We start from the raw sequence: 15,103 nt of genomic DNA on the forward strand, positions 1-15,103 counted from the left end.
CGCTCCAAAGCCCCACTGATACCTCTGCCAATCATTGGAGAGCCTTTCTCGAGGGTGGCTGTGGATCTCGTGGGACCCCTGCCCACTGGCCCCCGCGGGAAACGCTTCATACTGACTGTAGTAGACTACGCCACCCGGTACCCGGAAGCGGTAGTTTTGTCGTCCACTAAGGGTGACAAAGTGGCAACCACCTTATTGGAGATTTTCTCCAGAGTGGGATTTCCCCAGGAAATGCTCACCGATCAGGGGACCCAGTTCATGTCAGAGCTGATGGAGTCCCTATGTAAGCAAATACAGGTGCAACACCTGGTGGCCAGCCCGTATCACCCACAGACTAATGGCCTGTGTGAGCGGTTCAATGGCACCTTGAAACAGATGATGAAGATGTTCGCCGACTCCTACGGGAGCGACTGGGAACGCCTTCTCCCGCACCTGCTATTTGCTTACCGGGAGGCTCCACAGGCCTCAACGGGGTTCTCCCCCTTTGAGCTCCTCTACGGGCGACGTGTACGGGGACCCCAGGCTCTGGTGAAGGAAGCATGGGAAGAGGATTTAGCCACCTCGGAGGTGTCGGTCATCGAGTATGTCGCGCGCCAACGGGACAGGATGATGGCCTTGGCAAAGCTGGTGCTGAACAATATGGCCCAGGCCCAGGCTGACCAGAAGCGGTGGTACGACCAGAATGCTTGTGAGAGGACCTACCAGGTGGGTCAAAAAGTGTGGGTACTGGTCCCCTTACCACAGAACAAGCTTCAGGCAGCCTGGGAAGGTCCATACCTCGTGCACCAGAAACTCAACGCCGTCACCTATCTGGTCACCCTGGACCACGCCCGTGGAAGGAGGAAGGCCTTCCACCTGAACATGATGAAGGCTCATCATGAGTGGGAAGCGTATGCCCACCCAGTGTGCAACCTTCCCGAGGAGGGAGAAGTAGAAACCCTCCTGGATCTGCTCGCCCAAGCCAAGGCGGGTGGATCCATCAAGGATGTGAGGGTTGGCCACCAGCTAACGGAGGACCAACGGTCCCAGCTGGAGGCCACCCTGCACCCCTTCCAGGAGCTGTTCGGCAGCCTGCCCGGAAGGACTGAGATGGCTGTCCACGACGTGGTCACCAGCGATCACCCCCCAATCCGGCGTTCAGCATATCGGGTCTCTTTCGAGGTGCAGGAGAACCTGCGCCGAGAGATAGACGAGATGCTGAAGCTGGGGGTGATCCAAGCATCCAACAGCGCGTGGGCCTCACCTGTAGTCCTCGTTCCTAAAAAGGACCGAACTACGCGGTTCTGCGTGGACTACCAAGGGCTCAACACGGTGACGGTCCCCGATGCGTTTCCCATACCACGCATTGATGACCTGCTCGATCGTATGGCCGGGGCCAAGTTCCTGACCATCATGGATCTGAGCCGGGGATACTGGCAGATTCCCCTGACCCCCGCGGCAAGGGAACGCTCTGCCTTTATCACCCCTTTTGGACTATACGAGTCCACGGTGATGCCATTCGGCATGAGGAATGCCCCTGCCACTTTTCAGCGGATGGTCAATACGCTGCTTGAGGGACTTGGAGGGTACGCGGCTGCGTACTTGGACGATATTGCAGTCTTCAGTCCCACCTGGGAGGATCACCTAGAGCACCTGCGGCAGGTGCTCGGTCGGATCCACCGGGCAGGCTTGACCATCAAGCCGGAAAAGTGCCAGCTGGGCATGAGTGAGGTCCTCTACCTGGGTCACCGGGTAGGCGGGGGTGTTCTGAAGCCAGAACCTGGAAAAGTGGATGCCATCGCATCCTGGCCCACCCCCAGGACCAAAAAGCAGGTGCTGTCCTTCTTGGGTACTGCCGGGTACTACAGGAGGTTCGTGCCACACTATAGCACCTTGGCCAAGCCCCTGACGGACCTCACCAAGAAGAAGCTGCCTGTTGCAGTCGACTGGACTGTCGCCTGCGAGACAGCCTTCAGGGCACTCAAGACCGCCCTAAGTAGCTCCCCTGTACTTCAAGCTGCCAACTTCGACCGGCCGTTTGTGGTACAGACCGACGCCAGTGACTTTGGCCTCGGTGCTCTGCTAAGTCAGGTCAACATGACAGGCCAGGAACATCCTGTCTTGTACCTGAGCAGGAAGCTACTGCCACGGGAGGTGGCCTACTCCACGGTGGAAAAGGAATGCCTGGCAATTGTATGGGCCCTGCAGCGTCTGCAGCCCTACTTGTACGGGAGCCATTTCACTGTGGAGATGGACCACAACCCCCTCAGCTGGTTACACACGGTCTCTGGGTCAAATGGAAGGTTGCTACGCTGGAGCCTCGCTCTCCAGCAGTATCACTTCTCCATTCGCCACAGAAGAGGCTGTGACCACGGTAACGCTGACTGGTTATCCCGGCAAGGGGAGGGTGCAGAAGGACGCATGGGAGAACACAGGAGTGTGTTACCACCTCGCGCCATCTTATAGGGGGAGGTGTCATGAAAGTCAGCCGCCATCTTAGGTATGATACGTCATACCTGAGGATATTGGCATGTCACATCCTGCAGCCCTTGGTAAACAGAGCAATTCGCCCCCACCTCTGGAGAGCAGTGTCCAGAAACGTCTTTGATATGGTAAACAGATGGGCCAGTTTTTGCTGTGTCCAAGCTAGGCCCCAGGGGGTTAATTAACACCTGATGTAACTTGAAGCCAGCCTGCAAAGCTCTCCATTGTCTTGTGCAAGTTTGAAAACCATGTGCTTCCTTTGTGAAAAATGGCCACCAAAAGCTACAAGATACACTATCAATTCCTTACCACATGATACAAGTTAGGGAACCCAAATAAAATGTATCATGTGAGGACGGTGCCCGCGGACACAATCATGGGACTTATAAATCCATGAGTGGCCTGGAAAGCTGGCTATTTAGAAGAACCATATACAAGGTCCCAGGGGAGGCATGTTTACAGTCAATGGCTTCTGCACAAGAGGAGGATTGCGACGAGACCTCTGGTGATACGATGAGATCACCCCAGGGAAAGTTATGAGTACTTTTCTTAAATGGAGTTAAAACGGGCATTGGTAAGGGGGGCGGGGCTTAATAAACTGACATCACCAAGAGTGGGCGTGACAGGACTTTAGTATAGCCGACAGTGAGAAACCCGCCTCAGTTTGTGACCCAGGAGATGATGTGAACAGCTCCTAAGGTCCGGTCTTGGAGTGGGAGGAGCACCTTTGCCATGTGCTACTGAGGCCTGGACGACTGCAACTAAGCTTGGACCTGTGGGACAGCAATTCCTCCCTTGCGCCACATGAACGGTAACTGATTTATCGTTGCTATTCCTGTGTTTTGTATGTCTAATTGTTATATTTCTTATTCTGACCAAAATACCGTTGTATAGTTAATTATATAGCCTGTAATCTAGTGTATTCTTATAATCGATTAAATCATAAATTAATCGTGGGCTGTATCCTTTACTCTGCATATACGAATCCATTGGTCCGGAAACGCTTGGCTGAAACGCTACTGGGTTGGTTCCTGACCCGATACAAGTCTATTAACGGACCGGGCTTGTAACAAACGAGAACTGGTGGCAGCATACCATCTGGGGGATTTGGGGAAAGCTGGCAGTGACGGTCGGAGGTGTAGATATATATTACTGGCGCAGCCAGGGAAATATATATACCGCCCTCACTGCAGAGGGCCTCAAATACCCAGAGGGCTACAGGACGGCCTCTCCAGCGACCACTCACTTTAGGTGCAGTACCTTGAGTGACCTGAGAGGCGAGGGGGCGCCAGAGAGTTGTACCTGTATTGTGGCGTCACGGATTGGTGACGTGTAAGGGACAACACACCACCGTGCTTTCCCCCGCTGGTAGCAGCTTCCTGGCACTACTTACTCCAGGTGCAGTACCTTGACTCACCTGAGTGGTAAGGGGGCGCCAGAGAGCTGCACCCACCGGCCGGCTTTCATCACAGTGATCGATAAAATCACTACATGACCATGGCAATAGTAATTAGATGATTTGATTGATCCACCATTTCCACATCCATTTAATCACTGCAACAATGATACATATTGATCCTGGATCTCTACAATGAGTGTAAATGGTAAATGGCAGTCTCCACTTTTAGTTATATACAAGGAAATTTCTTTATTAGGATGTTGTCAATTTTTGATGTTCCCGTCCTAGCAACATATTTGAGCATTAGTAATCACAACAACCATCTTCTCTGCTGCATCAGAAATGTATTGTTAGTATAAATGGTGGCAATAAATTCACAGGACCCAGTCCAGCAGCTGGGTCAGTAATATCTAGCCGCTGGACAGAAGCCCTAAGAACAGCCTCCTACTGTGCAGCATCCGCGACTCTTCTTTGATTAGCCGGCCTTGCGCGACGGAACGTGACACACCACAACAATGACGTTTCGAGTGTAACGAGAGATAGTAGGCGGCTCTCAGGGATCTCATCCAGCAGCCAGAGATTATTGACCTGACAGCTGGAGTGAGTCCAGCACTAACTCTAATTGTTAGTCCATGCCTCAGCTATCTGCAGGACTCACAACTGTTGTACAATGACAACTCCCAGCATGTACTTTCACAACCTCTGCAGTGCCTCAGGTAGCTGACCCCTGATCTAGCCATTTGTCTTATTTATAAGAAAGACCGGCCATGTAAATCCATTCTAAACTGTCTGCCGACACTGTGAGCAGTCTAGGGTTAAATTAGGAATGATGAGATAGCATTTTCTAATTGCTTTATTTGGATCTTGATAATGACTTCATACTGCCATGTAGGAAAACCGCAGCACCGTAGAAAAAGACAGTTATGGCTTCAACAATGTTTTAGCATTGGATCAGGTATATGACACATCATATATAGTTTCATGCTTTAATAAACACAGATCACAAAGAAATAGGCCAAATGCCTCTGCAATTTTGATAAAAAATATGAAATACTTTTTACAAGGTACATATTATATTATAGAAAAAGTTTAGTGCTGCCCGGGAAAAAACATTGTTTAATTTACAAAACCAAAGTAGATCAGACGCACGGATACAAGGGCCGCTGTGAGGAGCACGGGTCGTTAGGGCTGCCCCGCAGGCTGCTTTGTTTTCTATGACGGAAAAATTCTCTTTACGCCACGTAAAGATCATCTAGACGGTAACTCTATGAAACCCACCGATTCACAAACACAGATGTATTTCAAGGGCTCAGTTCACAAAACGTGCATGCAGCTTTCTAACAAGGTTTCTATTTACATGATCTTGGGTTCCACTTAACCATGGAAATATCTGCAAACAAGCCCCAATTCTTCACAAACGGTTTGCATAGGGATATGTGGATACAACAGTGTCAAGCTCGTAGCTACAAAGTACAAATACAAAAGTGGCTTTGTAAACTCATCAGTGGCTAAAATATTCGAGGGAAGCAGGGTTCTTGTGTTATCATTTCCATATTCTATCCCTGGGGTTCTAGAACTGTGGGCGCAGAATGGCGGCTTTATGTCCAAAGGCATCTAGAAGGTCTTATGCCTTTACAGCAATGTGATCAATGAAAAAAGAGAGACTGGCCAAATATAAATGGTTTAAGAAATTAGAGTGATTATTAGAGCGGTAGATACCATGTACTAATACCGGCACAAGCTCTTGGCTGTGATCAATGTTATAGTCAGTCTTCTAGATTAGTATAAAGTGCATTATTAGTACAGCCATACCCACTATTCCATTCTGAGGTCCATATTACAATCTGCAGGAGAGTGTATTACCCTTTCTATTTTTTTTATTGAAACATATTCTTTTTTGCAATCATTCTTTTTAATTACTTGGCGTTTGGAGACAGCCATAATGTTTGAGTTGCAACTTAGAGATTTGCTTCACTGCAGTTACAATGACATGAGGAACTTTCATCAGACAATGATCTATTATCTTCTGTGGGACAGTGTTGTAGGCATGTTCTGCGTCACGTGCAGAGGGAAAGAAGGTGACTAATGGTGGATCTTGTGTTATCTATTGTAATCCTGCCTGCGATAATGAGATAACTACTGAGAAGTGATCACTACAGAACAAGAACTAGAAGGGTCAGTCTATTAGGCTCAGTGGCCCAATCATTCGGGATTAGTTTGTTTTTTTATATAGTGACATGGAATACTTAAAAAACATAACCAAAAATATTAAAATGATGTTAAATATGAAAATTGTTTTAAAATAAGACATCAATTCTGATAACACATTCCCTTTCAAGGGGTTGTCCGGCATTAGGGTAGAAACCTGCAGTCACTCTATGTGACTGCAGACTTGTGAATCCGCTGTGAGGATTCTCCGGTGACGGCGCCAGGAGTCGGCGGTCATGTGACCGCAATTAGCGATATGCATACTTCCAGCCACATTCCAACTAGACTTACATTGAGCAAGGTCATGTTCATCTAGTCAGCACATGACTGCATGTATGCAAATCACATACTTGCGGTCAAGTGCCAGTCGCTCCCAGCGCCGGAAGATTCACAAGATTCAGAAGATTTATAGAGTGACTGCAGACTTATACTCTAAGGTCAGACAACCCCTATAGGCAAGATTCTCTACAAATACAATTATTTTGCTCTTGTAATATCCTGGCATACCATGTAAACTGAATATATCTATTTCCCGGTTATTATCTATATAATCCTCTGTACTTTTTTATTCTAAGGCCAAGAAGAGTCACATTAGACTCCACCTATCCTTTCCCAGTAATTGGCTAGTGATCATACTGATACATTGAATTTGACTACTCTCAAGCTTATAAACTTTATGCCAATGTGGTCTGATATACCAGAACTAAAATATTCCTTTAAGCAATGTACGTCAGTATACTCTTAAATCGTGTCCACACAATTTAGATACTTAATCTGTTTTTTACAAATGTATTTCTTGGGAAAATGAATAAGAGCCTGTATTGCTCACACTTTGTAGGGTCATGCTTTTGCCACAATGGGAATTAAGGTGCAATGAAACATGTAAGTGTTAAAGGGAACTTGTCATATGGATTTGACAATCTCCACCACATTGTTACTCCTCTATTTTGCAGTGCTACAGACCTGCTATTATATAAACTTTTTTTTAAAGGGAACCTGTTATGTGAACAAAAATGCTATTATCCTGCAGATATGGGGTAACTCGGCTACCAGGAGGAAATTAACTTTAATCCTCCCGGCAGCCTCAAACATTCAGCCATAGAGGAACAACCGGCATGGCTTCAGTGACCGTTAAGTGCATAGTGAGCGGCAGCTGTAACGCGCCCGGGCACTGACTGACAGCTGGCCTTGTACTAATGCACCATAGAACCAGCTGTCAGTCAGTGCCGGGGCGCGTTACAGCCGCCGCTCACTATGCACTTAACGGTCACTGAAGCCATGCCGGTTGTTCCTCTATGGCTGAATGTTTGAGGCTGCCGGGAGGATTAAAGTTAATTTCCTGCCTTCGGTCAGGCTCTCAGTGCAGGGATTGTGCGGCTTCAGAATGCTATAAACCACCTGCACATTAATCCCATATCTCCAGGTTAATAGCATGTTTTTTACATGGTAGGTTCCCTTTAAAAAGCACATCTGTTTACAGTGGGAGGCCACGACGCAGAGTGCAGCAGCACAACCCTGTCCCTCCTCTGGTGCATGAGTAGTGCGCAGGTAATGCAAAGGCAAGTACACCTCACTTTGCTGCACGTGTCAAGTAAGTGGGCTTTTACTGCATATTCTGGTGACATTTGACCTAGTCTAGTATGTTAATCATGCCAACATAGGCATGACTACTGCCAAGTGACAAGTAATTAGCATATTGTGCCTGTAGGATTATACATGCTTTTTTTCCTAGTGATTTTTCTGAAAGTCGTTATAAAGACTTTAGTATAATGCAGCAATGGAGAAGAATAAGGTTGGTGGAAGTTTAATGAGGCAAATCCATGTGACAGGCTCACCTTTATTAATTTCGGCAATGCTAGAGATCTATTCATACGTGTAGTCACTAATTTTTAGGGATTACATAAGCACTCATCTAATTCAGCTTTCCCTGAACACATATCTCAGTTTTCATATTTGTTTCATTTTTAGAGGACTCGCTCTGCTGTACTGACATATACTGACTTATTGGGTGGTATCATACTAAATACCCCTCCTATTCTTCTCCAATGGCCCTGGGCTTCATTATAGTATCTGCTGACTTGTGCAAAAGTTCTATTTACTGACAATTTTGATGATATATGGTCAACATGTTATTAACATGATGGTTTTCAAAGCTTTACATTCACTATATTATAAAATAAGGCTTCATTTAGAGGGTTTTTGCTTTAGACTTTGATATCGAGGTCCTGTTCTTAGAATAGGTCATCAATATCAGATAGGTGAGGGTCTTTACTCATTGAAGGGGCTGTGGCGCTTCAGGAAGCGATGCATCACTTTCATTGTTTACCAGACACAGCGCCATACTTTATTGTAGTGGCTGTGCTCGATATTGCATCTCAGTCCCATTCACTTCAATGAGACTACGTTTCAGTACCAGACACTACTAAATGTATGGAACTTGTGCTGAGGATGAAGACTGAAATTCAGACCTGGCAGAGAAAAAAACACACAGCTATGACCACAATTGCATTAATGTTGGCATCCTATAGTACAGACAATTGCAAAGAAGCTGCCATCCTACACTAGGCATAAATCAGAACACATATAATAGAATAATAAAATGGTCTTGATGTTTCAAGTGTCAAAATTTACAAATAAATGTACAAAAGTATCTGATTATATGGATCTAAATAAATAGTGACCTATGTTTCATTACTGTGGTATGGAACCTCTACCCATTACAAGTTCATTACCCCTACTCTTATATTCTCACTTTTATAACTTATCGTATTGTACAAACAGATGGGACTTTTGGTAAATTCTCATTAAAATCAGGTTTGTTGTCTTCAATGTTACATCCATGATAACCACTGCTTCACATGTAATATTTTAGTCTTACAGTTATGAAGGCATTCGGACATAAACAATATATAAATGGCAATACAGGCTTAAAAGTTGTATAAAAGACATTTTAACACTTTGAAGAAGGAAAAAATCTTCCGGGTGAAAGGAACTTGTACCCATTTCCAGACGAGAGTTTTAAATTGCGTATAGAACCAGACATGTTGATGGATGATGCTGACTGAGTTATGTTTGCTACATTAATGTTTTCTGTGTGTTTATGTCCATTTTGAGGGTTTTGCTGTGTGGCTTCGGCATGCTTTTTCTGAACAGACAATTCCTTTAGTTCAAGATTATCCACAGCCTCTTCCTTCTTATTATGTCGTGGAGACAAGTTTAATAAACTAAGAACATCCTTCTTAGAAGTCATTGTTCCAGGAGTTCCACGTAATATTTTGATAGGACCCGAAGTATGCTGAGGGTTACTTGACCAGAACATCTTGAGATTGTGGATGGCCTTCACCTTCTCATCAATTGCAGCAAGTTTTAACTTATCCAGATCAGGCGCATCAGCAGGGCTGGATCGAGCAGATCCAGCAGAAGAATATGAAAGCGCTGGAGATGAGGTACTTCCTGCTGGAGACTGGTGACCTGAGCTTGGAGATATGTTTTGAGGAGATCTTGAGATGTGGGAGCTGTAAGGAGAGCTAGGGTATTTCAGTTTGAAAGGTGAATCTGAACTTGGAGAAGGCTGGTTACTGTGAAGACTTGCACCTTCCTTTAAGGATGAATCAGAGTTGGCTGGACTGTTGTATCCTGAGCTCACCTTTTGAAGAGAAGAGCTTCTAGTTGGAGGCTTTGGTTTCACAGTAACAGGAGAAGGCATCCCCTTCTGAACAGGTCTACTGAAAGCACTTGTTTCTGATGACCTGAACATAGAGCTGCCATTCGGAGTAGAAGCACCATCGGGTGAATGATTCACCCTGTTCAAACTGCCACTTCTTTGAAGACGTTCAACTGCAATTAAATGACTTTGAGTTTCCTCTAAGATTTTTTGTGCAAGTTCCTCAGGATTAAGTTTAGGGTTACCTTCTTCTTGGGATTTCACAGTACTGTCTGTTTCAGTACTAGATTGATCTGATTCCCCAGTATCGGAGCTTGCGAGTTTTCCAACTTTTTGGAAAGGTGAATTTGGACTTGAAATCAGAGCTAGTTTAACAGGTGAATTTGGTGTGCTTATACTGCCCTTAGAGTTTACAGAAACTTGAATTGTTTCCTGGACGTTCTCCTTTCTGAGGCTGGGATCTAGGTTTTCTGTGTATGATAAAAGAGGTTCATTGCTTATTATAGAAAACCCATCATACTCTTCTTGTTCCTCTTTGCTTAATGACATCTGGGTCTGTGGGGAAGACTGGCCTCTTGTTGAGCTTCTAAGAGAATAAATATTTTTTGGTCTATCGTGGTCCTGCCGCACCTTATTTTCACCCTCTGCTAAACAGTCCGGCCTAGACACAAAACTCATTGATGATGCAATTGAACTTAGACTGTATACAGAGATAGCATCTGAAGACATGCTATCTGGACATGTTGGAGAGAAAGGATGACCCAGATATCCATGAGGGATTGGATTACATATAGACTGTGCAGATGCCAGGGATTCAAGTGATGAAGAACTATCAAGACTTAGACGTTTTGGAAGCTCAGTGGAATCTGAAATACAGATAAAGAGTATATAAGTACTGTAAAATACAATTTACATAGAGCATAAATTACTATAATTTAATGCAGAGCTTTACAATTTTTAGACCTTACAATTTATACCATGGTGATGCATTGACCTCACCACTGGATTTAGTTAAAAATCTTCCAGAAGATGTTATTATGCCAAACCAGAGATTGGTGCAGTCAGAGAAATGGTTGCGTTACATATAATCACTGGCTGCTCCTCACCATATTGGTTAAAATATCGTTTCAGAAGCACACTTGCTGACTGCGGAGGGTTCAACCGATGGGACCCCCAGTGATTCTGAGAACAAAGCTCTAGAACCCTGAAAATAGGGCTGTGCAGCCTCTCCCTGAATCTATCAGAGGTGTGCATGTTTGGCTTCCACTCCATTCATTGTCTATAACACTGCTGAGAACAACGCTCAACTTTCTCCAGCATTACCGTAGACAATAAATGGTGTCGAATTTGGGCATGGGCACCTTCGCACCATTCAAGACGGGGTTGCAGAGCCCTGTTTTTGGGTTCCAAAGTCCCAAGTCAGAGAGTTATTACCTATCTTTTGAAAAGGGCCAAATTACCTTTAAGCCAGATTTCTAGTGCAATTACCGTTACAAATATGGGCCTCAATTTGAAGTCTGAATTTTGATACATTTTGAAATGTATTTATGTAAATGATATCATCTATGGAGAACAACTATTGAACATGAAGCTTTTATAAACAGATGGTAGAGTGGTTTACAAATGGAAGTTCTCACTCTGAGGAATCAGGCACATCAATGTATTGTAATGCTTCATGATTAATTGTGGAATGATCAGTGGTGCTCAGCTCCCCCATATCAATTGAACTTTGTGTTAGAAGCTCATACAATGGGGTTTTCTAAATATCTAAGCTCAACATGCTGCCCACAATGTAAAAATAAGATTTACTACAACATTTGCACATTTAATGATTTATAGCAAAAGCCTTATTACATTTTCATGCAGTGCACGATGTAAATTCTCGGATGGCAATGCAGCCTTAGTTTTCCTTACATAAGCACAAACTATCTTAGATAAAACATATTTAAGAAACTTACCAAAGAGAGCTAAAAGTGACTGCAAAGCAAATTGCATTGTCCTTTTATTTGCCTGTTTGCCAGTTTTCAGTATGACTTCTTCTTGTCCTACTTCACACAGGTCAAAACCTACAAAGAATAAAAACACACCAGTTTTTCTCAAATTTCATTAAATGTTTTGACCATTGACAATAATAATAATAATGATAATCACTTTATATTCTGCAGCACTTTACAGTTCAGGGCTAAATGTCCAAACCATATCCGATGTTATAGTGGAAAACATAATTCATGAATTTAAACAAGAGTCGTGAAGGACCTGCTCACAAGGAAGTAGAGAAGATACAAATGGTAAAAACTGCTTGTGTGACACCCCAGGGGTCTGGTTGCCACAGTAATAGAGATATTGTGTCTGAGAGCAAGTGGGAGGTTTCTCTGGACAGGATCCCTAAACATGCAACACGGTCCGCCCAGACCTGGGAGGGGAGGAATCTGCCCTTTTAAACTGGGTCTGGGGCGGGATTAGAGCAGTCTGAGCCTGGAGTTCAGTTCCAGACACAGGGAAAGCAAGAACAGGAGCTCTGTAGGAGCAGTAGCAGAAGTCCAGGGGCTGGAGCTGAGCAGAGTTTGCCCTGGACGAAGAGACTAAAGCCGGACACAGGAGTCCGAGGCTGTGGGGACTGATATACACCCAGCAGCAGAAACCAGCCGGCAGGGGATTCCAGGTCCTCTGGCCATAGAAGCCCGGAGGCTCAGTCACAGAGAAGGGACCAGCGCCGCCATCCAGGAGCGGAGGCTAACAGAAGGCCCCAAGTCACCAGCCATACGGGTGAGCACCACACGGTATACTCAGGGACGTGGGCTACTTGTAACCGCTGACAGCAAGGTAGCCAGGAAGAGTGCAGATAAACGGGGAGGCCTACAACTCCACCTGGCCAGGGGAACTCCTGCTTGCTCGCAGACTGACCAGGCCCCTTATACTAGCCAGTGCTCTCGGGAGGGTCTGCCTTGTACCATCAGTAAAGACCCTGAACTGCACCACACGTTTCTGTGATTCCTTGCCGCACCAGCACCATTAGTACTGGGACCCTCACACCATCACTCCCATCATCTTCCACATTAGCTGCCCTGAGGCAATACTCCTCCCGTGGGGAGTTATCCCATACTCTGCTGCGCAACCAACATCCGCCTCAGCGGTCGGCAGCGCAGCGGCGGTCCCCACTGACCGCAATCCACGGGTGGCGTAGTCGGACACTTATTACCAAACAAATAGACTGCCACTGGTTTGACCACCCTGGGCACGGACCGGGTCACCGCCACGGAGAACTACAACCCCCAGCGATCCGGCTCCGGGTATTCCCCCTGCACAGCAGTAGCAGCACAGGCCCAGGGGGCGCGTCAACTTTGGCGTAGTCGGCAGGATTTCGTGCCCGCAACCACCGGGTACTGCGTGCCTGAAAAAGAGACTTTTATACTTACCTGTGGTGAAGTTTCCCGCCGTCCGGAGTCGTTTCCCGCCATCCGGAGCCGATTCCCGCCATCAGACGCCATCTTGGACCGTTTCCCGCCGTCTTCTGCCTTCTTCCCGCCATCCGCAGCTGCTTCCCGCCTTCGGACGCCATCTTCGGGACGCCGCACGGGAAGAAGAGGGGCGTGGACGCCGAAAGCGCGCGAAATCCGAAGCTCCGCCCCACGCTCCGCCCCACGCTCTGACGCTGCGCAAGGTCCTGGAAGGGAGGAAGAGCGACGCTGACGTCATCGGAGCGCGACGCCAGGTCCTCAACCCCGACGATCGACTGCGGAGCCGCGGCCTACGGAAGAAGAGCATCGCAAGGTAGGCCACGGTCCACTAGGGGGGAAGGAGGATGTCGGACACCGAGGGGAGCTCCACTGCCACAGCCACCGCCAGCGCAACCGCTGCAGCAGTCATGCCATTCACCATGCCCTATATCCTGGGGGCAACCTGGCTACCCCAGTACTCAGGGGAGTCACATACCCTAAATGACTTTAGAGAAAGACTGGATAGCCTCTTCCAAGTATACCCCCTCACAGAAGAGCAAAAAGTAAGCATCCTGGTGGCCCAATTAATCGGGGCAGCCCAAAGGGAGGTAAAGTCCTGGCCACCTGGGAGGAAGAGGACTGTCAGAGAGATACTAGCCCGGCTGAAAGACACATTTGACACCCGCACCTCAGCCGAAATAAAACTAAGATTTTATGGGTGCAAACAGCGGTCACATGAGAGTATAAGAGACTATGCGCTAAACCTACAAGAGGCCCTGAGAGCCATTAAGCAGGCAGACCCTGACAGCGTGGGAAATGAAGATAAGCTGTTGACTGAACAATTTATTGAGGGTCTACTGTGCAATGCCCACCGAACCCAGTTGCGGGCAATGGCCTTACAGGACCCTGACCTGGACTTTGCACAGTTCAAGGACAGAGCCATCCGGGTGCTCCGAGAACCGGCACCAGGTGGCGCTGTGACCCACAGGCGCCCTGCTATCACTTACCACCAGGAGACGGCGCCCTTGTCTGCAGGGCCTGTGGGAGCTGATGCGCAGGCTTTAAACAGTGACCCGGCTACAGACCTGCACCATCAGGTCCAAGAGCTGACTAAGAGCATTGCCGCGCTAACCAGAACTGTGCAGTCTTTACAGGTCTCTTCTCCAGGAAAGATCCAGCTGGCATCCGGACCGGAGGACGTCCCGTGACGCTGACTGAGGAGGACCCCACCGGCCAGAGGAAGACCCAGCGACAGATACAACGAGGACGGACGACCCATCTGCCGCCGCTGCAATCAACCCGGACATGTGGCAAGGTACTGTCATTTAAACGGGCACAACCTGGGGTAGAGGGCCAACCCCCAGGCATAAGACCATCAGGCCCATCAAACTGGCGTGATAAATACGTAGGGGGACGTCCAATCTTGCCTGTGGTACTGGATGGCATTCCTATGAGTGCCCTACTAGACACCGGGTCACAGGTCACCACGATCCCGTACGTGCTCTTCAAGCAGTACTGGAATGACTCGGACATAACCCGCTACCCAGATGACGACCTGAGTATCATCGCCAGCAATGGTCAGCCCGTGCCGCAGGTGGGATTCAAAGAGGTGACCATTAAGATCGGTAAAGTCGAACTGGCGGCACAAGGACTGATTATAGTGGACATAGACCGTCATGAGAGTCACCCTAGAATAACCTTGGGAACTAATGTGATTGAAAATTGTCTTGCAGAGGTGATTCTCATTTTACAGCAGGTTGCCAAGAACGCCAGTTCCGGCCAGCAGCGTGTGCTCCAAAAAGAGATCCGGGCACTGATGAAGCGGCAACAGGTGGAACTATCTGGTGGTGAGATAGGTAGCGTGAGAATGTGTGACCCGTTCCCTATTGCCATGCCCCCAAAAAGTGAGATGATGATTTGGGGCCGGGCAGC

At 47.1% G+C, this 15,103-nt stretch overlaps 1 protein-coding gene across 3 annotated transcripts in view; it reads right to left on the reverse strand.

Moving 5' to 3' along the window:
- Window positions 1-8,337: 8,337 nt before the first annotated feature.
- Window positions 8,338-15,103, reverse strand: part of TTC28 (tetratricopeptide repeat domain 28) — an 824,287-nt gene continuing 817,521 nt past the window's right edge. For all 3 annotated transcript variants that reach the window (XM_073673179.1, XM_073673184.1, XM_073673189.1), the window contains 2 exons: window positions 11,693-11,800; window positions 8,338-10,600 (listed from right to left, as the gene is read on the reverse strand). In XM_073673179.1, the coding sequence (XP_073529280.1) occupies window positions 9,021-10,600; window positions 11,693-11,800 (1,688 nt within the window). In that variant the 3' untranslated portion in view covers window positions 8,338-9,020. The remainder of the gene's footprint in view (window positions 10,601-11,692; window positions 11,801-15,103) is intronic.

Source organism: Phyllobates terribilis, unplaced genomic scaffold (genome assembly GCF_046119375.1).
Source record: "Phyllobates terribilis strain yellow unplaced genomic scaffold, ASM4611937v1 Scaffold_1__5_contigs__length_1240528914, whole genome shotgun sequence".
In the NCBI taxonomy this organism is placed as follows: domain Eukaryota; kingdom Metazoa; phylum Chordata; class Amphibia; order Anura; family Dendrobatidae; genus Phyllobates; species Phyllobates terribilis.